Source organism: Miniopterus schreibersii (assembly GCF_964146895.1).
Source record: "Miniopterus schreibersii genome assembly, chromosome: 9".
NCBI classification, from domain to species: Eukaryota; Metazoa; Chordata; class Mammalia; order Chiroptera; family Miniopteridae; genus Miniopterus; species Miniopterus schreibersii.
Window position 1 is genome coordinate 77,673,783 of NC_138118.1, and position 22,786 is coordinate 77,696,568.

The 22,786-nt window shown below is 44.7% G+C and overlaps 1 protein-coding gene across 1 annotated transcript in view; it reads left to right on the top strand.

The window, feature by feature from the left end:
- The window catches only part of ITPRID1 (ITPR interacting domain containing 1), a gene marked incomplete at its 5' end in the record, with an annotated part of 50,140 nt that extends 39,395 nt beyond the window's left edge, over window positions 1-10,745 (top strand). Inside the window, 5 exons of the mRNA XM_081147155.1 lie at window positions 2,062-2,144; window positions 3,011-4,300; window positions 7,884-8,011; window positions 8,776-8,887; window positions 9,352-10,745. Of these exons, the coding sequence (XP_081003281.1) occupies window positions 2,062-2,144; window positions 3,011-4,300; window positions 7,884-8,011; window positions 8,776-8,887; window positions 9,352-9,669 (1,931 nt within the window). The 3' untranslated portion in view covers window positions 9,670-10,745. The remainder of the gene's footprint in view (window positions 1-2,061; window positions 2,145-3,010; window positions 4,301-7,883; window positions 8,012-8,775; window positions 8,888-9,351) is intronic.
- Window positions 10,746-22,786: the final 12,041 nt, after the last annotated feature.

Sequence of the window (22,786 nt, forward strand, 5' to 3'; positions counted from 1 at the left end):
TCTTGTTATAAAGGCAGATCTACTCTTTGTCAGGACTGAGGGTGTTCTCGGAGCTCATTCTCAGAACGCTAGACTGTGAACTTCTCGAGAGGAGAGGCCCTACCCCGTGGGGGCTGACTTCAAGGATCTGGGGAGGTTTCAGGGGGAGAGAAAGGGCCTGGAGAGTAAAGAGCTGCCTTGAAAAGCGGTTGTTAGCCTGTCCGCGTTACTCCACCGAGCAGAACGATGACCCACAGACAGAAACACTAGAGTAGGTTTGGTTCCATATGGAAGCGTTTTCCAAAAGGCATGACATGTTCTGACTACACAGGAGCAAGTCCATGTCACACAAGTGTGTAAGCCCTAGCTAGATGGGCATCTGTAAGGAAAGTTCTGGAAGGGATTCCTGCATTGGATGGTAGGTGGCACCATCCTGGCTTCCCACCTGGGCGCCTGTGGAGTGACTGTGGTCCACTCCCAAGTCCAGACAACCACACTGCCCCCTGTGGAGTGACTGTGGTCCACTCCCAAGTCCAGACAACACACTGCCCCCTGTTTAGACCCAGGTGTTCACACACCTGCCACCGCCCAGCTTCTGAAGCATCTGAGTTTGCCTAACCTCTAATGTTCAGCTCGAAGATTATTTGCTCCTGTGCCTCAAGCTGTCACAGAATTTTCCATCACGGGCGGACAGAAGAGAGAGGAAGTTGGCAAAGAAACAGGTAAAGCTGAATAGTAGAGAAAAGATGAAGACCTAAACTCCAAGGAGTCGAAGGTTGAACCATTTCTTTGCCGGACACAACTCCTGCGTACATCACACCCTGTTCTGTCCCCGAGACTCCCATTCTGTCCCCTGCCCTCATTTGTATCTTCCATAGGCTTTTCCTGCTAGGAACTCAGACTAACTTAAGTGGAAAACTTGCCCTGTAGGATTCGGACACTTTTATTACCAGCACAGCTCAGACACGCAGCCTCCGGCTGGTTTTTCCTGCAAAACTTAGCCAGGGCAGAGCCTCCAGGGGCCCTGGCTCCTCACGCTGAGCTTGGTGTAAGGCTGCCACCTGCTGATTGCTGGGACAAAGTGCCTGAGCATGTCTCCTCCAGGCAGAAATGTTTCCAAAGGCAGACGGGTCCTTCCCAGGTAAGGGTCCGCCAATTAGGGGACAGTAAAATCTAACGCTGTGAAGAGAGTCCTGTGCTGAGAAAAGGAACCGCTAATACATATTACTATGAATAATTATACTCCCTACTGAAATGTACTGATATGGACAGGGATTGAGTTCTAACAAATGAGGCTTGTAGGGGGTTCCTACCCAACATTTAGTCTAAAGAAAAAGCATGCATGCGTCCGCGTCCATGCGGGCTGGCGTGGCGGCATTGCCATAAACGGGGTGGCTTAGAAGCAACAGAAGCCCATTTCTCACAGCCCTGGGGGCCGGACGTCCAAGATGAAGGTGCCAGCAGATTCGGTGTCTGGTGAGGACCACTGCCTGGGTCACAGATGCTCACCCGTCCACCTGTCCTCACCTGGGGGAAGAGCCAGGGAGCTCTGCGGAGTCCCCTTATACGGGACTGATCCCATTCCTGAGAGCTCCACCCTCAGCAGCAGACGGCCTCCCGCAGGCCCCACTCCCGATGCTGCCCCCATGGGGGCCAGGATTTCAGCATATGAATGGGGGGCACAAATACACAGTTGACTGCAATATATATGCACGCAGGGATGTATACATTTGGGGTGTTCTTGTTCTGTCGGTGTGACATTTCAGGCGTTTGCATTTCCTTCTGGATTTCCTTGCCCTTAGTAAAGACGTGCTTCGCTATCACACCGCTGTTTCACTCTGAGAGAGGCCAGTTCCTCTCCCTTTGTTTCGTGTTTTACTCCTCGTGTTAGAAAAGCAGCAACTCGGTTTTCCATGGGCCCTCTGAGCCCTGAGGGAAAACCCTTGGAATGAGCTCACTGCTGTCCCCTTCCAGCAGGGGCGTGTGCCGAGGACCCGGGGCGTGCAGGGCGCGCAGGGCCCGAGCCCAGCCCTGCCGGCCTGTTCCCGCGTCACGCACCAGGCCCTTCCCTCCCTCCCGCAGGTCCCGCGGTGAGCAGAGCCGACAGCTGCCAGTCCGACAGCAGCGGGTTCCTGGAGGAGCCGCCCGAGCTGCCAGCCCCGCAGGTAGAGGCCCGAGAGGGCTGGGGGGCACTGAGGAAGGGGGACTTTACAGTGAGCAGCCACAGTCGGACGGGGCAGCCAGTGCTTGGAAGGCACGCGCCACAGGCACCCAGGGGACAGGGAACATAAAGCAAAGTGCCCGAAAGCTCAGCATTCCTTTCCCTTTTATTTTATTTTCATTTTACAAAACAAAGAAGTGGAGCCTCATAGAAAGAAGGTCCCAGTTAACATAGTAAACTGGCCAAAATCTGAGCTTGTAACCCTTATCTTCTGACTCCTAAGTCAATGATAATGACAGACGAAAGAAAGAAAGAGAGAGAGAGAGAGAAAGAAGGAAGGAAGGAAGGAAGGAAGGAAGGAAGGAAGGAAGGAAGGAAGGGAGGGAGGGAGGGAGGGAGGGAGGGAGGGAGGGAGGGAGGGAGGGAGGGAGGGAGGGAGGGAGGGAGGGAAGGAGGGAAGGAAGAAAGAAAGAAAGAAAGAAAGAAAGAAAGAAAGAAAGAAAGAAAGAAAGAAAGAAAGAAAGAAAGAAAGAAAGAAAGAAAGAAAGAAAGAAAGAAAGAAAAGAAAAGAAAAGAAAGAACTTCTTGTCCGGCCAGTGTGGTTCAGAGGTTGAGCCTCTTCCCAAGCACCTAAAGGTCACAGGTTTGATTCCCGGTCAAGGCACATGCCCAGGTTTCAGGCTCGATCCTCGATCCCCAGTAGGGGGCGTGCAGGAGGCAACCGAACAATCTCTCATGGATGTTTCTATCTCTCCCTTTCCCTTCCTCTCTCTCTCAAAACATATTTTTTGAAGAAAGAAAGAACTTCTTAACCCTAGCACCTCCCCCTCCTTCCTGACCCCTCTGCCTTTATCTTGGTTTCTTCCACAGATGTCATCCTTGCCTGGAAGCCAGAGTCCTGCTGAGAATGGATGTAGAAAGCCAACGGATCAGAGCCAGCCCTTAGGGTCACCCCAGGACTGCCAGCAAGAGTCGGATGAGTCTGATTCCAAGACTATAGTGAGCACATCTTTTTCAAGTCAAGACTGGAGTGTCTTAGAAGAAAAGTCCTCAACATCTGTGGTGGAGAAAGAGTCTCAGCTTGAGGCCTCGGAGGGACAACCAGAACTGATGACCTCAGATGTGGCCCTGGACAAGGCCACCACTGGGGGAGAGCACCCAAGGAAAGACAGCCATTGGAGGCAGCCCCCACCCATGCCCCACACTCAACATGAGGCCAGTGTCGGCATGATGACCTCCAGATGTGACCGTCCTCTGGAGTTTACGGGGACCCACATCACAGAAGGGAAGGATGGGTTCCAGAGGCCTGAGGGAGCTGGGGATATGTACGTGCAAAGCTACCACTGTGAGTCTCAGGGGTCACCTGGAATGGATCCCACTCAAGACAAGTTCCTTCATGTTGACTCTGAAGCCCCAAGAGTAGTGGAAGGCAGTCAGCTCTGTCCTGACATCAACTCCTTACTGACAGAGCATGTCCCCAAGCCCAGCAAAATCACGCCCCATACAGTTGACCTTTGTCAAACATCTGAAAAGTGCATTCCCCACCTAGGTAAGCTGCCTGGAACTACTGCTCCCCAAGCAAAGCCAAGGGGTAGTGCTTTGGGTCAAATACCACCCAGGGCAGAATCTGAGATGGGAACCCTTCCTTCGAATGCTGACTCAACCACTGTTAGCTCCGGGTCTGTGACAACCCAGATGTCGTCCAATATGGTGTCAGCTGCTCAGAATGCTGTGGCCTTGGGGACTTATGCTAGAAAAACAACTTTGGAATGCACTGTGCGTGACCCTATTCGCACAGCAGAACCAAGTCTGGGGACTGAAGCCAGACAGTTCAGTGACGTTTCTGTTCAGACTTATTTGTGTGAGCCCAGGTCCTGGCATCGCTGCTCAGCTCCACCTAACAAGGCCCAGCCCCTCACCAAATCTGTCTCTCTAGACATAGGCTTCCCTAGGATCTGCCCAGCAGACACCTCTCGTGCCATACCTGCCCACTGCTGTGCCTGCTGTCATCACGGTCCCCACTGCCTCTGGGGGAGACAGAGCCCTGGCCCTGCGCCCTCAGCCGGTAGGCCTGGCCCGTGCTCACACCGTCACTGGGAAGCCCAGTTCCTGAAGACCTTGACAATCCTTCAGGACACCGCGGTGCGGGAGCTGTGCTCTGTAAGTATTTACCTCTGCCAAGGGGGAGGCAGACAAGGCCCTTCAGGGAGGCTTGCCCTTCCCTTTGAATGCAAGCCCTTGGGGCGCGCCTTCTATTGCAGATAAGTAGTATTTGCAGAGTGCTCTATGGTTGATGGTGTGTTCTCACAAATGCCTTCTTATTTGATCACTTCCTGTTACCTCGTGAAGTAAGGAAGGCAAATTTTATTAATTCCCATTTTACGGAGGGCCATAGAACCTTACAGAAATTCATTTGTAAGGTTAGAGACATTGATGCATCTGAACCTCACCTTCAGTCCAATCTAACTGATCAGTTCTCTGTCTTAGTTCCACGTAGCCATATACTCTTGCATTATACGGTCTTTCTGAGCCTAGGTCTGAGTAGCCCCAACTTCATGGAGAGATCTAGCCAATTGGAAATAGACGTTCCTCCTGATTGGAGCAAATCGCACTTCTGCAGAAAATGCAGGGGTCTGTGGCCCATCTTCAGAGTCATGTGCAGGTTTTAAATGAACAAGAGTTTGGGTGAGTGTGCATATCACCACCCCACGTTTTCTAATACATCTCACATTGACTTAGCCTTCTCTTCTCTTAGAATTTGCAATTATATATTAAAAAAATGTACTATTATATCATATTGATTTGGCATTATACACCTACATGGGTTTAACTAGAAGACAGTGCTTTTCTCTTACTTTAAATCCAACGATCCACAAACACACACTCAAAGGAAGCAATCAAAACACACATACACCTGCATATTTGTACTCATGTGCACACACAGACACACATGCAGAAAAGCAAGTGAAAATAAGGCATTTCATTCACCCATGAGAAGAGGCTACTAAAACTCAAGGACAGGCTCAGGAAATAAGAGAAAAAGTATCTAAGTGAGAGAGCCTTGGTTTGAAGGCCTGAAAATATGTTGGGGCAAAATGGCTCCAGCTAGGAATAGAAAAATTAATAATCAATGAAAAAATTATCTAGAAAATAGGTCTTGGACCAAGTGAAGATTGTAGGTGGAGACAGATACCATCTCTTACATGATGATAGTACTCCAAACAGGTGTTGAAATTAAGAGTATTGTAGGTTAAAAGCTCAGAAAGACATCCCCAGCTCCCCATGTCACAGTGCAGAGAAACGCTTGGCTGATAAATGCCACTGTTGTGGTCCTGTGAGTTACCTGAGATCATGGTTTATTGATATAATGGAATTCTTACATGTAAGTGACTTCTTCAAAATGATTTGTTACTTTAAAAAATTTTCCAAGAAAGAAAACAAGATTTATCAGAAATTAGATTTTTGGATATTAGAAAATTCTGTTATAATGTTTATGATTTAGATTTAAAGAAAAAGAAAGGCATACACAGTTTAAAAGTTAATATGAGCCAGTTCAAAAGTTCATTGCTTTTTGGTGGTGTCGCTCTGTTTTAGTGGGCTTGGGTCAGCGGAGCAGAGCTTGCATTGTATTGTGTTATAACCCAGCTCTTACATCGCAAAAAAGAGTTCAAAACAGCCCCCCCCCCCCTTATTTTTTTATTCAAGGTTTCCTTTTTCCTGAAATTGCTTCAATACTTGTTCTAGAGCTGAAATGCATTTTTAGTGTCTCCAACTGAACAGAAGGTGGCAGTGTTTCAGAATTTTCCTGCCATTCCCTTCCCAGGGAGCCATAGGCCATCTATCCCAGGCCCACCTCCCCACCTTCCAATCGAAAAACCTAAAATAACTAGATGAAACATAAAATCCAATGATTACCATGTTCAGCCTACTTGAGCACCACATTTCCATGGCCCTGGTCTCACTGTCTGCGGAACGTGTTCGCCTTACAGGAATCTACTAGGACCCCTCATCTGCTCCCCCCAAGGGGCAAATAACTTTTCCATGCGGTCAGCCATGGTGTCCCTGCTGTGGCTCAGAGGAAAGCAAATGAACTGGGAGACTTGGCTTTGAAACCTGACTGCCATTGTTTGACCTTGGGCAAGCTGGCTAACCATTCTGTCTCACAGCACTTGGTCTCTAAAAGAAGCCCTTCCTGGCCTCTAAGACCTTTTCTGGTTTGAAGAGCCCTAACCGTAGTCACCTTTCAAACACTCTTGCCAACACCAGCAATGCTTCAAACACACCCTTGACTGGTTCAAATGGACTCACACTGCAAGAGTAACTGGGGAGCTGTGCTACGCAAAATACGTTATTCGGCATAAAAATTAAAAGATAGAGTCAAAACCAAACTCTCCAAGCAAAATGATGGAGAGTTTTCAATATAAAAATATCATTCTTAGGAAAATATTTTTATTATGATCATTCTGATTTTTTTTTAAAAAGCCACCAAGCTGTCAGGATCTTGGCCAGGTGGTTTTGAGAAGGGTAAGAAATCTGGGACCTTTAGAAGCAGGGCTGGGAGAAATTAACATGGTTCTAAGATTGGTTTCCATGAAAGGAGGAAGAAATGGTTAAAGGAGGCAGGCCTGAGAAACCAGTTTCTTTTAAAGTGCTTCCCGGAAGCCGGGCTTCATGCCCTCCAATTCCATCTCATTGCTGGCCTACGTGCAAGGAATGCTGGGAAATGTAGTTTTTACTTAGACACATTGCTGCCCCTAAGATATTAGAATTTGCTAATAAGAATAAATAGGAGAAAGATAGTGAGTAGGCACCTGGCAGCCTCTGCCGCACCAGTCAGGAAGGGGGTGCAAACCCATGGGCCTGGTAGAAAGAGCATTAGGCTCCAACTAGCATGTGTATCACTCAGAGTCAGATGGGTAGGGATGCTGGGGTTCTGGATTGTGGATCCATTCAAAGCATTGTCCAACCTGGGCTGAAAATCAAGAGATAGCCCGTAAGAACTCAGCAGATCAGCAGAGTGCTTTGCAAATGGACTGGAGACATTCTTGGTGGCTGAAAGAAGATATTTAAATACAGAAAACCAAGGCAAAAGCACAGACATACAGAGAAAGTAAGATTTAAAGAGTGATTCCCATTAGGAGCAATGGGGAGCAGGATCGGGAGGATAGTCCAACCTCAGATTCCAGCTCATGGAGGGATCGGATGTCTACCTGTGCCTGCCTTACTGTGGACGGGCTTGTTAGCTGCCTGGAGATGATCCTCAGATTTTAATCACCAGGGACTGTGGTTAAGCCAAACTAAGACTAATAAAAGATAATCTTAGAAGACTTTCTCTATTTAAACATAACCATCTGAACAGATGTGCTAAATATTACTGAGATGCAGAGTGAGGCAGTATTCGGCCACAAAGTGAAACAAGATGGACTCAACCTTTCTAAACACAAGCCCGCACTCTGGCCCTACCCCCTCCTCTCCTCCATTTACAATCTCCCATCCCTACATCACTTAGTCCTTCACACTGCCTTCCTGTCTCCAGGACAGAATGTCCCCAAGGCCCATCCAACGACTTCTACCCTCCTGCCTCCAGCTGCTTGGAGAACACCAAGGCTGGGCTTTCCCTCTTCTCTTCCCCACACATTAGCAGTAGGGCAAAGCGGAGGACCCAGGTGGATCAGCAGGCTCCACCATGGTAAATTTGCAGCGAATGAGGACTTCCTTCTGAGCTCTGTCTGATTGTTCTCAGTGCACCATCCACGAGATGGAAGCAATGAAGACGCTGTGCCGGGGTTTCCGGGAGCACTTAGAGGAAATTGAAGAGCACCTCACAGGACAGCAGGCCCTCTTTTCCAGGGACCTGTCAGATGACGAAAGGTAATTATCTAAGGGAACCATAAACATAAGTACCAACCCACAACCCTAAAGCAGGAAAGGTGATCAGGGCAGAACAGATGAGCGCCCGGGAGCAACTGGCCAGCTTCTACTGGCTTTCGTGTTTTTGTTCTTGCTTCTTCAGTGGGAGTCTGTGAGGGCCATTTGCTAGATAGCAACACCCTTGAAGGCCTGGGCTCCCTGAGGTCAGAAGGTGGCAGCAGCTGGGAAGAGAGGACTGGCCAGAAGGATATCTTTAATCAATGCAGATACCTTTAATCAATGCCAGTGGGGCTCATGTAAATGCACATAACCAGATTTATTGGAGTTTTGAAAATCTGCATTATTTTCACATAGATTAAAAGTCTATGATCCAAAAGTAAATGAGTAGTTGCCTAAAGTTGGGGGTGGGATTAGGGATGAACTGTATGAGGTCATGAAGGTTCTCATTGGGAAGATGGAAGTGTCCCAAACTTGGATGGTGACAGTTACACAACTTAGCAAATTCACTAAAAATCAATGAATTGTACTCTTAACCTAGGTAAACTTCATGGTATGTAAAATATTCTGCAGTAGAGCTGTTTAAAAAGAAAACAAGAAAACCTGCCCTAGTAATATACCTGTGAATGCAACTCATACAAATAAAGGAGGTGACATTCTCTTATAAGAAATATCAGAGGAGTGACCTACATTTTGAGAGGAATAGTGGAAGAAAGCACTTGAATGGAGGTGATTGTGAAATTTGATTTTCTATTTCTTACCTGCAGGAAGGAGGCCGAGCAACTGCAAGCTTTACGCAAGGCCCTGAGGCAGCAGGTGGAGGAGCTGGAGTTTCAGTTTGGAGACCGGGCTCGGCAAATCAGAGAAGAGATCCTGTTGGTACGGCGTGAGTGGGTGTGGAGTTCAACTGTATCCTGCCCACCCTGGGAGGGGTGTATTCAGTGAGAGACCTGATGTGCAGATTTCAGATTCCAGGATTATGTGCCAGCACCTTCATTTTAAATATAAAAAAATTGAAGTCCAGAGAAGTACATTGGTTTGCTCAAGGCCATGTGGTTAGCTGATGGTGATTCAGGATTAGAACTTGGGTCCCCTAACTCCCATGCCAACCTTTCTCTCTGCCCTGTAAATAAGAGATAAGTATTATTAACCCACTTTCCAAATGAGAACCAGAAACACAGCTTTTGACCAAATGTGGTTTAAGTCACTGCCAGAATCTGCTGCTAACCAAGCCTGCCCTAGAGAATTCACCACCCATAAGTGCCTTTCCCACAAGTCTGAGTTAGCCGTTTGGTATAAATAAGGTAGGTTGTCCACTCTTTCTGTTTCTGTTTTCCTTTTAGCAGCTTGAGCTTCTCACAAGAGAACCAACTGAATGCTATACAGAACTGCACCAATATGACTGGACAGAAGAAAAGAATAGCCAGATTTCATGTCCCCAAATCCACCCAGCTGTGGCCTCTGGGTCTGCCTGTCCTCCTGATGATGGCCAGCAAGATCACCAGCAGGCTCCTTGCTCAGGTGGAAGCTGTTTGGCTGCCAGTCCTCCACACACCTCAGAGAGCCACACCAAGATGTCTCCTCCAGCTCAGGAAGAGTTAGGTCCAGCCCCTTGGTCAAACTGTCCTGTTGGAGAGAAGGATACTGGTGTCTTCCTCTAGATCAGAGTGCATTTGATGGCCTTCCTGCAAAATGTAAGAGCACATTCTAGCCAGAGCAACAATCTCTCAATTTTCCCCAAGGAGAAGTATCTGTCAACCTTTCATAGGCTATTTTTTAAAATATTCTACTCTATAGCTACATTTAAGAGGAACTCAGAATATTTTAATTCTCATTCATTGCAAAATAAGTGAGCACCTACTATGTGCCTAGCATAGGGAATATATGATGTTCAACATATATACAGTAAATCCTCATTTAATATCACCAATAGGTTCTGTGACTTTAAGCAAAACATTGTATAATGAACCCAGTTTTACCATAAGCTACTTGAATAAACAAGGTAAGATATTCTGGCATTTAATCAACATCATAACAAAACACTCTTGAAATATTCAAGTCACACATAATCTCCTCTTGAAACTATACCTGGTTCCCTCTTTTTACTTCAATAGAGACAACTACCTTTTCCTTTGTGTCTTAACTCCCGTGTCTACATGGCACTTAATTGCTCACATTTCCGCCTTCCCCTGGACTTCAAAGTAAGTTCCTTGAAGGAAGAGGTTGAGTCTTTATCTCTCCTGACTCAGTTGTACTGAGCACTATGCTAGCACATAGTTGGGGCATTTGGTGAAACATATTTTAAAACAGCACACCTGATCTCAGGACTAAACTGAGTGGTATTTTTCACTGGGTGTGAAAATCTATATTGACAGTATTTTTTTTCAACACTTTATAAATGTTATTCCACCTTTTTTGGTTTTTGTTTTGCCTCCATGGTTCTTGATGAGAAATTGCCATCATTTGAATCACTGACCCCTTCTCTGTAATGTATTGTTTTTCTCTAGCTCTCAAGATGTTTTGCTTTGTTTTGTTTTCTGTCCTTTGATTATGATGAGTCGGAGCATGGTTTTCTTTAAGTTTATCCTCCTTGAAGTTTGCTGAACTTCTTGCATCTTCAAATACATGTCCTTTACCAAATTTGGGAAATTATCAGCCATTATTTCTTCAAATATATTTCTGCAGCAATTTCTTTCTCCTCTCCTTCCAGGACTGCAATAAAACTAATATAAAAATTTATCATATTGTCCCACAGTTCTTTGAGGCTCTGCTAATTTTTTATCAAACTTTATATACTTCTGTATTTTCCAGGTTGGATAATTTTTATTGATTGACCTCCAAGCTCATTGACCATTTTCTTTCTCATCTCCATTATCCCTTTGAGTCCTTCCAGCAGACTTTTAATTTGTGTTATTACCTATCGGTTCAAAAATTTCCATTTGTTTCTTTGGTATACTTTCTATTTCCTGGCTGAAAATGCCTGCCTTTCCACTCATTTCAACAGTGTTCACCCTTACTTCATGGATCATTATTATAAGAGGCGCTTTAAAAATCTTTGTCTGATAATTTCCACAACTAGGTCATCTTGCAGGTTGCATATGTTGATTACTTTTTCCCTTAAAGGTTGTTACATGTTTCTGGTTCTTTGTATGATAAGTAATTTTGGATCATATCCTCGCCATTTTCATATTATGCTGTGAGATTTTTTGTTGTTAACTTTTTCTGGGGAGTGTTGATTTTGTTTATTTGTTTGTTTGCTTGCTTACTTCAGTAGACAATTAACCAAGTTAGGTTCAGACCACAGTCCTGACCCACCTGCAGGCTGTGGTTCCTGTGTCAATTTAGTTGTCACAGCCTTTCTGTACTACCTGGCCTACCTGTGCATGCCCATCCAGGGCTCAGTAGGAGACCTGGGTGACGGTCTATCCTGTTCAGTTAACGCTGCAGTATGTTGCTTATGATGAAGTTTTTTGTGTCATAGCTCATGATGAGCTCAATACTTTATACACAGATTGAAAGAATCCCTTTTTCCAGTTAACTCCTCTCTGTGAATCCCCCCTCACCTTCTCTGGCTCCTATGGGTTCCTTTTCATGGCTCTGCCTATAAAACTGTGGTTTTAGCATCCATGCACAATAATGAACTTCCTGAGACTGGGTCTACCTCAGGGAAAAGTAGAAAAACAGAAGAGCCTGCAGGTTCCCTCTTGCTGGAGCTGCTACACCAGATGCCACCTTCACTGCTGCTGTTCTTGCCACTGCCATGGAAATGCTACTTCCTTGGTCATGCCTAAGGTAGGGATTAGAGGGGGGAAAGATGGTTTTTTCCCATCAGCTCCTTTCCCAACTCTCTAGCCCAAGAGAGAGGATTTTTCTTGCAGTATTTTCTGTTTCACAGATTCAAGATTCAGGCTGCCCTGGAATCTAAGCCAGGAAATATGGGAGGAAAGAAACTCATCTCCATGAGCTGGATCTTTGAGTTTTTTTGTCTTCCCCAGTAGACTTGCTATTATATACTTTCAAGAGTCTTCAGATAGTTGCTTTGCATTTACTGTTCAGGACTTTTCGTTTTAACGTGGAAAAGGTAGGGAGGAGACATACTCTGTCTTAATCAGAACTTAAATTTGCCAACTTAAGTGATTTTAATCTGCTCTTATTATAGTAAAAAATGCTAAATGTAAATCATATAGAAAAACAGCAAACATTTGTGGTAAACATCATTACCCCTATTTTAAAGATGAGGAAACAGAAACTAAGTGGCTTCTCAGTGTCACACAACTGGAACACCAGGCCTGAGCCTGGGCTGGTCTGACTGCAGGACAACCAGGCCAGCTCTGTCACGCAGCCTGAGCGGGGCCCGAGCTGCAGACGCTCTGACTACACGTGAGGAGCAGGCACTCGTCTTCTCTGAGGCCTGTGTTTTCCTAGCTTTCAGCATTGATTAGGTCAAATTGAAAGATGTACTTATGTGCAAGGCAGGTTGAGATTGAATATCACTTTGTGTTGGTTATTGGGCAGGTGTTTGTTTAAAGAAAGTGGAAACAGGTGTGTGGGCCCTGATTCAATTACATGGTGGAGGGGAACACACTGATCCATGGCCATTTTCAAGGAGAGATGCTGATTGTGCTAATTAATCATTTGTCTGTCAGAACATAATAGAAACTGATGTTCCAGTTTCCATTGGTATGGAACACAGACTCATGTGTCTGGCTCCCCAGCAACCAGATGCAACTGTTTATGATGACAGCAATTAAGATGCAGTGCCTGAATCCTCCTGGATTACCATGTCTGAGATGGTTTGAAGGAAAGGTGTTTCGTGAACTCGTGCCAACGGCACGGGACATCGTCCAACAGGAATTGTCTCTCAAAGGAACTTTTCCCTTCAAAGAGATTAATTGAGTCCTTTTTGGTCAGGATGGCATCCCAGAGATGTGGTAGAATAGAATACTTTCCCATGCTGTGAGTTGCAGCACTCAGTCCACCTCATCTCACCAACAGAATGTCATAATAATACTGTATGTATTTCTTTTAGTTCTCCACTTGCCATCCCATAGCCAGGTACGTTGCCTTCCTGCATAAGAAGCCCCAGTGTCTTTTCAGTACATTTATAATTAAATCCCAACTCCCTACCAAGATCTACAAAGCTCTACACAACTCCACCCTGCTTACCGCTATCACCTCATTTCACACCACGCTCTCCCTCTCTTGCTATGATTCAACTTCGCCGATCTTCTTGCTGAATCCTGAACACATTAAGGGTATTTTTGCTTCAGGGGCATTTCTGTTGCCATTCCCTCTTTGCATTTGCTGTTCCACCTTCCCCAAACATTCATATGGCTAGAACCTTCTCATTCAGGTCTCCATTCATATGCTACCTCTTCAGAAAGTCTTCCCTTGACAACCGTATGCAGAATAGGGCTCTTCCTATATACATCTCTGCTTATTTTCTGTCCACTTATCCTGCCTTGTTTTCCTTGTAGCATTAACTATATGGATTTTTATTGCTTTGTTTGTTTATTTGTTCAGTGGCTGTATCTCTTTATAGAATGTCATCATCTTTCCATATTTTATCCCCAGGCCTAAAACATAGGACAATTTGATAAGTGAATGGACGAGAGTATTAATTCACTTATTAATTAATATATCAACACTAATAGACATTGGATATACATAAATAAGACACAGTCTAATCCATCAAGGAATTTTTAGTTTGGGGAGGAAAGCACATACAGCTAATAATCTGTCCATGTTACTTCTTTATTTATACCTTTCAGAAACTGCCCATCAGCAGCAAGGTTTTTGAGCCTGGGATCATCATTTTCACCAGGCAGTGGAGACACTGAGGAAAAATTATTAGGACAATTGGGCAAGTCTTTAATAAAGTTAATGCAACCCAAGCAACAGTGTTCCTACTTTTGCTTCAGAGTTACATCTCCTGCTAAGTTAGAGGAGTTGTCTCTTGGTTGCAGGGAAGCCAGCCACCAAAGACCATATGTTTTATAATCTCATTGATCTAAAATGTCCAGAATTATCAAATCTGTAGAGAGAACGTCGACTGGCCGTTGTCTAGGGCTGGACAGTGAGGCAGGGGAATGGATGTGACTGCTAATGATGGTACAAGATTTCTTTTGAGAGTGATGAAAATATCTAGAAATTAGATTATGGTGATGATCGCAATTCTGAAAATATACTAAAAGCCATTCAATTGCTCACTTTAATTGTATTGTATGTAAATTATATCGCAGTGAGGTGTTAAAAAAAATAGGGCAAACAAGCAAACACCTGAGGCAGAGTGTTTCCTGAGCTGGGAAGGAATTTGCGCAGAGAGGTGAGGCTGGAGCCAGTGGAGGAAGGAGAGGTAAGTAGGGACCAGGTCCCATGGGGTCTCTTAAGCCATGGCAGGGAGTTGGATTTTATTTTGAATGTAGTGAGGAGCCATTGGAGGGTTTGAAGTGGGAGAGTGATAGGATGTGGCGCATATTGATGCCCTATAAGAAGATTAGCCTGGCTGTCCTGTCCGTGTGCAGTTGACTCGGGGAGGGGAGAGGAGAGGCGGCAACGAGACCTCCTATGGTCTCGTGGGCAGCGCTCCAAACTGTAGTAGATTTGTTTTCTTTCCTTCCTGCCTCTTCTTTTCATCATAAACAAAACACAAGGTCACTTTATATTTAGCAGATCAGTTTTCATGAATTGTCCCAGAAAAAGACTCCAGCCAAAATATTCGAACCTCTATTAACCTTTAGTGCCACAAACGAGCCTCACGTCACTGGCCACAAGAGGACAATCTATTAATAATGAGAAATTTAGACTACTCTTACATAATTAGTCCTTATAGAGATGGTATCATCCCAGTTCAGTATCAAAACCTGCTTTTCAGTCTAAAGAGCACCATCAAAGTCAAGCAAAGGCCCCTGTGTTTGTCTGTGGCAACTCCACGCCAATTTCCTGGCTCACCGCAGCCAAATGATGTTCCTGCATCGCAAACAAGCAGCAGTCTTCAGGGCTATATTTGGAAAAGGAACATTAAGGCATCTGTAGGAAAACAGCATTTACATTAGACGCCTCTTCTTGTCAAAGGGACTGTTTTCATCGAGCAAGTTCAAGTGGGCGGCAAAGCAAAGGCAGGCTTTGTTAGACCGTTACTCATGTAATGAGATCCGAGGGCTGCTCTTCAACACATTTTTCAATGGGCACTTTCCCCAGGGCTGTGAATTGCTGCCTACAGACAGCTTGATTATCAAATATAATTTTAAAATAAAAGAGTACAAAATGCCCCTTCTTTTCTCCGGCCCCCGTCCTTTGGAGCGTGTCAGCTTATCTCATAGAGGAAGTTTGCTCAGCCAAGGACTGTGCTCAGCCTTGGAGCGCCTGACTCTGATCTCGGGCTCCTCTACCCCTCCTCCCATCCTGCGACAGGTCCCAAGCTGCCTCTCCAGTTGACCCAGATATTTCTATGTCAGGAGCCACTCAACCTTGAAAGTATGAGTGATTTGACACTTTGTCTTTCAGCCAGCTCCAAACATTCATATACCACATGCCCATTTCTACATAAAGCTGAGCCATACCCACTGGGGATTATAATGATTCTCTGAGAGCCTGTTTATCAGTTAATTCCTGCATCAGGTTCCCTCCGTTATGATCCTGTACATCCCACTGTGAACCCTGTTTTGCCCTTCATTTCAGCTGGTAACTGGACCATTATAGCTTGGATTCCAGAGAAATCGTGCAGATGGCAGGTAACTAGACTTCAGGCCCAAGCCCTGTCTGTACACTGCTATGAGACTGTCTTACCACCTCTCTTACCAAGTCCCGTTGTGTCTCAGTGGTCACTGGTTGCCTTGTGCTGTGGTGATAGCCCCACCGGTCCACTGGCCCTCAGTTGTCAACTACCTGCTGTCGCCTTCCCCACTTTACACCACACCACATCCCCCATCACCAAACTGGGGCACGCTGGAATATATGACTCTCTTCAATGCCATCCATGCCAAGGCTGTGGGAAATCATGGGACCTCATCTCAGATGCTCTCCCTACCTACGTACATCATGCTGGCCTTTCTATTGAGTCCACCCCACATAGCCATGAGACATACTAATACAGCCATGGGACAGACACAGGTGGTCAGCCAGGAGGTCAGGTGGGAAGCAAGCTCTAAGTCCCCTGAGCTTTGGGATCCCCACACCTTTGTCAGGGAATCCCAGAAATCTAACAGGACACTGGAAGTAGGGCCCAGAACCCAAATCCAACCAAATCATTTCCCCACTCTTATCTCTCCTACCTTCTCCCACTCTTATCCCCACAAGAACATCTGTACTTGTGTGACAGGAGTGTTTCTCTTATTATAACCGCCATTCTTTCCTGCTCAAAAGAATGATTCTGGATTTGTGAAAATCCACTTTGGGGATTTTTCTAGAAAAGTATTATTTTTCTTTCCTAAAGCCCCTTTTATATGATTTTTATCTTGATATGAACTTTAAAATGCTTGAAGCTTTTGTCCTGAGTATTATCAGTTCTCCCTTTCTCCCCTGGGGCGAGAAGCCTGAGACCCCTGACCAAGTGTTAATGTCAAAAAACAAAACAAAACCTACTTGTCCAGTGGGAGGGAGGTGTGCTTCCCAAGAAGGGAAAGTACATTCTATGATCTTTCAAAAGATTACACAGTTGCAGACATGGACATTGTTCGATGGCTGCATCAGAGTCTATCACAAATTGTTTTCCAATACTGCTAATTCCCCCTGTTTATATATAGATAGCTTCTCATGTTTCCTTCTTATTACTAACAATGAAATGGGTATTTTTGTACATAGGTCAGACATATTTTGTTATGTGTTTTACATTCATGAGGGATATTGGTTGATAGTTTTCTTTTCTTGTACGGTCCTTGCCTGGTTTGGGTGTGAAAGCTATGCTGGCCTCATAGATTGTTTTGGGAAGTGTTCCCTTCTCTGTATTTTCTGGAAGATTTTATGTAAACTTGGTATTATTTCCATCTTAAATGTTGGTAAATTTAGCAGTGAAGCCATCTGGGCTGGCAGTTTTCTTTGTGCAAGATTTTAATGATGAATTAAATTTCCTTATAGATGAAGGGCTATTCAGATTTTATTTTATGTTTATTGCATTCATTTTGATAACTTGTGTCCTCTAAGCATTTCTTTAATGACACCCTATCAAATTTGATATATTGTAATTTGTATTATTATTTAGTTCAAAATAGTTACCCTTGATTTTTATTTCTTGACCAATGCACAGTTCTGAAGTGTATATGTGTTAATTATCAAATATTTGAGGATTTCCCAAATATGTTGTTTATTTCTAATTTCATTGCACTGTGGCCAGTAAATATATTCTGTATTATTTCAACTTTTAGAAATTGAGTGTGTGTGTGTGTGTTTATGGTTCACATAGTCTAATGTTAGTAATGTTCTATACTCTCTTGAAAAGAATAAGTATTGGTGAGTGGAATCTTCCAAAACGTCAACTAATTTAACTTGGTTATAGTGTTATTTGAATCTTGCATATTGCTATTGATTAGTTTTTCTACATGTGTTAAAATCTCTAACTAAAATTGTAGATTTCTCCATTTCTTCCTTTAGTTCTGTCAGTCATTGTTTCATCAAATCCTGTTACTAGGTACCTACACACTTATGATTTATACGTATTCTTGATTAATTGACCCTTTAGTGATTATGAAATGCCCTTCTTTATCTCTGGTAATGCTTCTTGCACTGATGTCAAGTTTGTCTGCTATTAATATTCTAACTCGAGCTTTCCTAAGCTTACTGTTTGCCTGACATATTTTTCCCAATTTTTGCTTTTATCTTATTATGTCTTTATATTTAAAGTCTCTATCTTATAAATAGTATATAGTTCGGCCTCTTTTTATGCAGTTGGATAATCCTTGTTTTTTAATTTGAATATTTATTCCATTTACATTTAATTTAATCACAAATATTGTCTTGTAATTATATAATCTTAATATTTTCTATGTTCTTTATAGGTTCTTTATTCCATTTTCCCTCAATTCCTGCCTTGTTTTGAATTAACTGAGTATTTCTTAAGATTCCATTTCATTGCTGCTCTTGATTTACTAGGCACACCAATGTATTTTCTTTCTAAAGTTGTTCTATGGTAGTTTATGATATATAGCTTGAACATATTACAGTCCACCTTCAAGTGATACTGTGCCATTTTATCTGTAAGAGCCTTACAATAGTATGTTTCCCTTTACCTCCTTTCTAACTTTTGTCCTCTTATTTCATACATTTTACCTCTATGTGATATAATTTCCACAAAAAGTTGTTATTATTCATGCGTTCAGCATCCATATCATTTTTACATTGAGAAATGAGAAAAATAAAAATATTTTATGTTTATTTGCATGTTTACCATTTCCATGAGTTCTATTTTCTTGCTTCTTTGCATGTCTCACAATGTTTTATTGTATGCCAGATCATGGGTAAAAAACAGTACTGAGGTAAATACTATTTACCCCCAGAAAGGAGCCCATTTTATTCTTCTGTCAGGCACTTCCATGGGGGTGTGAATAAATCTCATCTGAGGTTAAGCTGGGTTGGCACTTTGTTCATCTTTCATTAGGTCCAGTGTACCACTGACGCCAAATATTTTCAGGGTGGCATTAGGACCCCCCACCCCCCCCAGCAGGTCTTGGACTCTGTGTATTAATAATTTTAAGATCCATTTAAGATTCACTGCCAGGCTTCCTGCTTTCAAAATCATTGGGTATCTCTCTCACCTTAACAGCTCAGCCCTCAGCTTTTTGAGTTACTGGGGTCTTTTCTTTGCTCTTCAGTTCCTCTTCTGGTTTTGTGCATTTCTGGAAGATCTCTCTCTCCATCTTGTTGCCCCCAGAGTCTAGCCTTGGACAGTCTCTAGAGTGTACTTGATGATGGCCTGGAGAAACTTACAGTGATTTCTCTTGGTTTTCCTGCTCTCCGACTCACATTCAGTGAGTCCCCACCTTCCATTCAATGAAGACCTAAAGTACCTCCAGGAGAATGTGTCCTGCTTGCAGCCTTTCATGGAATTCTCCACTACATTTAACTTGGAGAAGTTGCCATGTGTCTCGAGGAGGGTATCTCTGCCTACCTCCAGCCCTCCTGCCTTGCCCCTGCCTTCAGCACACTACCTACCCCCTAGCACTCAGTAAAAACCCTAGGGAAGTGATAACAATGAGGTGTAGATTCACTCCGGCCAGGGATCTTCAGGAGGATAGGTGAGCATGAAGCAGAGGCCACCGGTGCAGAGGCCACCGGTGCAGCTGGGGGAGGTATTCGCAGAGACATAGAAACATAGATAAATGGAGCAAAATCGAGAACACAAAGACAGATCCACACAATTATACCCGCCTGATTTTTGACAAAGAAGCAGAGAGATACGATGGAGGAAGTTTAACCTTTTAACAAACGGTGCTGGAAAAAATACAATTAACCTTGACTTAAACCTCATGTCTTATGTAAAAATGAGCTGGATCCAGCCCAAATAGTCTTCAGCAGGTGAATGGTTAGACAAACTATGGTATCTCCATCCCATAGAGGACTTCTCCGCAATAAAAATAAGTTAACTCTTGATACATACAACAGCCTGGATGAGTCTCCAGAGAATTAAGGCGAGTGAAGAAAGCCAATGGCCAAGGCTACATGGTCTGTAATTCCACTTATGTAACATTCCGGGAAGGACACAAGTATAGAAACAGAGGACAGATGAGTGGTCAGCGGGGGACAGAGAAGAGGAAGGGAGGGTGGCCGTGGTTATAAAGAGAACAGCATGGAGGACCCTTGGAGGTGGGAACGATCAGTGTCTGGACTGAGGTGGTGGCGACATGGACCTACTGGGGGGAAAATTGGGTGGAGCCCCCACACACACGCACACAGGGTGTTGCACTGTCATCTTACAAAGCACCGTGGAAGACACTGAGCGTGATGTAGAAGGGGCCCAGCTCTCTGCACTGTTTCCTGTAATTGCATATGAACCCACACTTACCTCAAATAAATGAATGTTACCTCTCATTTTAATAAGCCCTGCTAAGTATATGACAATTTCTGAAATATTAAGTGTGTTGTATATTTTTATTTCAACTAGATGATAAAAAATGAATCAGAATTTGATACTGATTAATTCAGATAATCCTCTGTTATGAAGAACTAAAATGTGGTTAATTGGGGAGAAAAAGGACATCTGTAATATTTTAAACAAAAATAATATTAAATAAATAAATAAATAAATAAATAAATAAATATAAAATGTGTTTAAAACTGCCCAAAGCAGAGACCGCGACACTTATTTAGCAGAAGATATTGACCTGAAGGAGTTACTTCTCCCTAAGGGCTGAAGGAGACAACCAGAGAGATCCAGCAAGACCTACGGGTAAAACCAGCCTGCAAATGTTCAGTGTGTTCCCTCCTTCCCCCTCTCTCCCTCTTTCCTTCCCCCTCTCCCTCTCTCCCTCCCTCTCTCTTTCTCTCTCCCTCTCTCTCTCTCTCTCTGTTTCTCCCCCTCTCTCAACAAGGAGCTGGAGCCCCATCACCCATCAGCCCAGAAACTGCCTTAGACTTATTTTAGAAGGCAAATATTTGAAGTGCACATTTTATAGGCTATTGACTAAAATAAATTGTCTGGAAATGTACATCACGGTGATCATTCTTACTCATTAAGATGGAACGTCAGGGACTGAAATAAAAGCATATTCATTTAAAGCTAGTTACCATGAGGCATCCACCAGGAGGGAGGCCAGCAGCCATTCATTCAGCCGCACATCAGAGGGCTCTTGGCCCACAAATCATGTCAGGGACACATGGCTCCTTGCACTTATGCTGGGAGCACTGGAGGCCAAGGGTCTCCAACTCCAGCCCTGCACATATGTGACTGTTATTTAGAGCCCTCCGAGGTATAGATTTACATTACCATCTGCCATCTAGCTGCTGTTTACATCTGCCTTTAAGGGGGTTGGGCACAATCAATCAAAGTGCGCATAGAAGACCCTGGACAAAACCACCCCCGAAAACCGCCTGAACTTGGGAGACATACACATGTCTGTTCAAAGGGGAAATAAGGAATTCATACTCTTCTCTCTTTGAAAATATTCCCTTTGAACTTGGGAAATTAAGTGACAAAAGAGCATTTTAAAATTCCTCACACAGTTCAGCTTCTCTGAGAAGCCTCAGAAGGAATCTCAACTTTATATGCTTTAAAATTAATTTGATGATAAATTGGCTTGGTAAAAACTTAAAACTTTTACTGTATGAGAATCTCTGTTAACACTGTACAGAGAATATTGTACTATATAGTTTTGCAAGATGGTACCACTGGAGGAAATTGCTTGGAGGGTACAGGAGAGATTATTTCTTACAACTGCATGTGCATCTACAATTATCTCAGAAATGGTTTAATTAAAAAAGAATTGAAGAGTTTAGGAATAAAGTATACTTTTCCAACTCAAGTTTGGAAATGAAAGTGCTGTTAACCCATTGGCCAGCCAGGCTGTTGGTAAGAAGAGAGAAGCAGGCAGTTAGGAACAGAGAGCTGGTTCCGGGGACCTCCCCTCCGCATCCGGGGTCTCCCGTCCCAGCCAGGAGCATTACCTGTGGCAGCCGCCAGCTCTTGTTAGGAGGTCCCACTAAGGACCGAGACAAACTGGACCGAACAGGAAGCCCCTCCCTACTGATTTGTCACCATGGCCTCTGAAGAAAGCCTAACCCTTGGAGTCAACCTCGGGATGAGTTTATTAGGGTTGTAGCCCTATTATTTGGGATGTTGGCAAATGGAAAGGTGACATCGGTCAACTCAGTAGGGACTAACAGGTAGTTGAAGCCACTGAGTGGCTCCTCAGGTCCTGCCCTGCAGGCAGCCTCGGGAAGGAAAGGAAGCGACACCCGTGGACAGCACTCACACCCCTTCTGCGAGAACCCGTCTCTTGGGCGTCATTGGTGGCAGGCCTCTTGGCTACCCGCAGGTGTCTCAAGCCCTTCCAGTCTGTGCTGATCCCTGCCAGCTCCCAGAATCACCCCCCTGCTCTTGATGCCCAAACCAGTGACTGGGAGCTGTGGTGCCTCCAATCTGCACAGGACATTTCCTCCAGTGGGTTTACCCCAAACACCGACCCTCCTCTCCATCAGGGCAGGGCACACCCCGCCCTTGCTTAAACACCCTTCGGCCCACGCCTCTCCTGGGGAGCAGGTGCGTTGCTCGTATTGGGGCATTTGGTTTTATTTCTTGTAAGGAGCACGCTGATCCTGGCCTCCACGCCCGGCCTTCGTGGTGAGGGCTGCTTCCTTGGCTGAGCTGTTTCTCTCTGAAACGCCCTCTTTGGCGACCAAAGTGGTTGAGGGCGTGGGGTCCAGCATTCGATTGCCCGGGTCGGGACCTCGCCTTCCCGTTTCCTAGTGGGGAGACCTCGGGCAGAGCACCCATGAGCTCCGCGCCCCAGCTTCCCCATCGGGGAAATGGGGATGGTGCGGCTCATCGCACAAGGCCTCCGTGAGGATTAAATGAGCCCCTGTGGGGAAAGAAGGCCTGGCACCCGGGACGCCTTATGTGACCGTCAGCGACGGCCACTGCCTTTCTTCACGATGCTCCTCTCCCAGGCAGCAGGTGCGGGAAAGCACTTTGAGTTTAAACGCAAGTCGATGTGAAGGTTACAATGAGCTTGCGGTACCTACTGGACAAGCCACTTAACCGCTCTGTGCCTCAGTTTCCACATTTGCAAAGTCAGACCAAAGCCTGCGTGTAAGTGTAGGGCTGTCACCGGGATTAAAGGACTGGCTGGT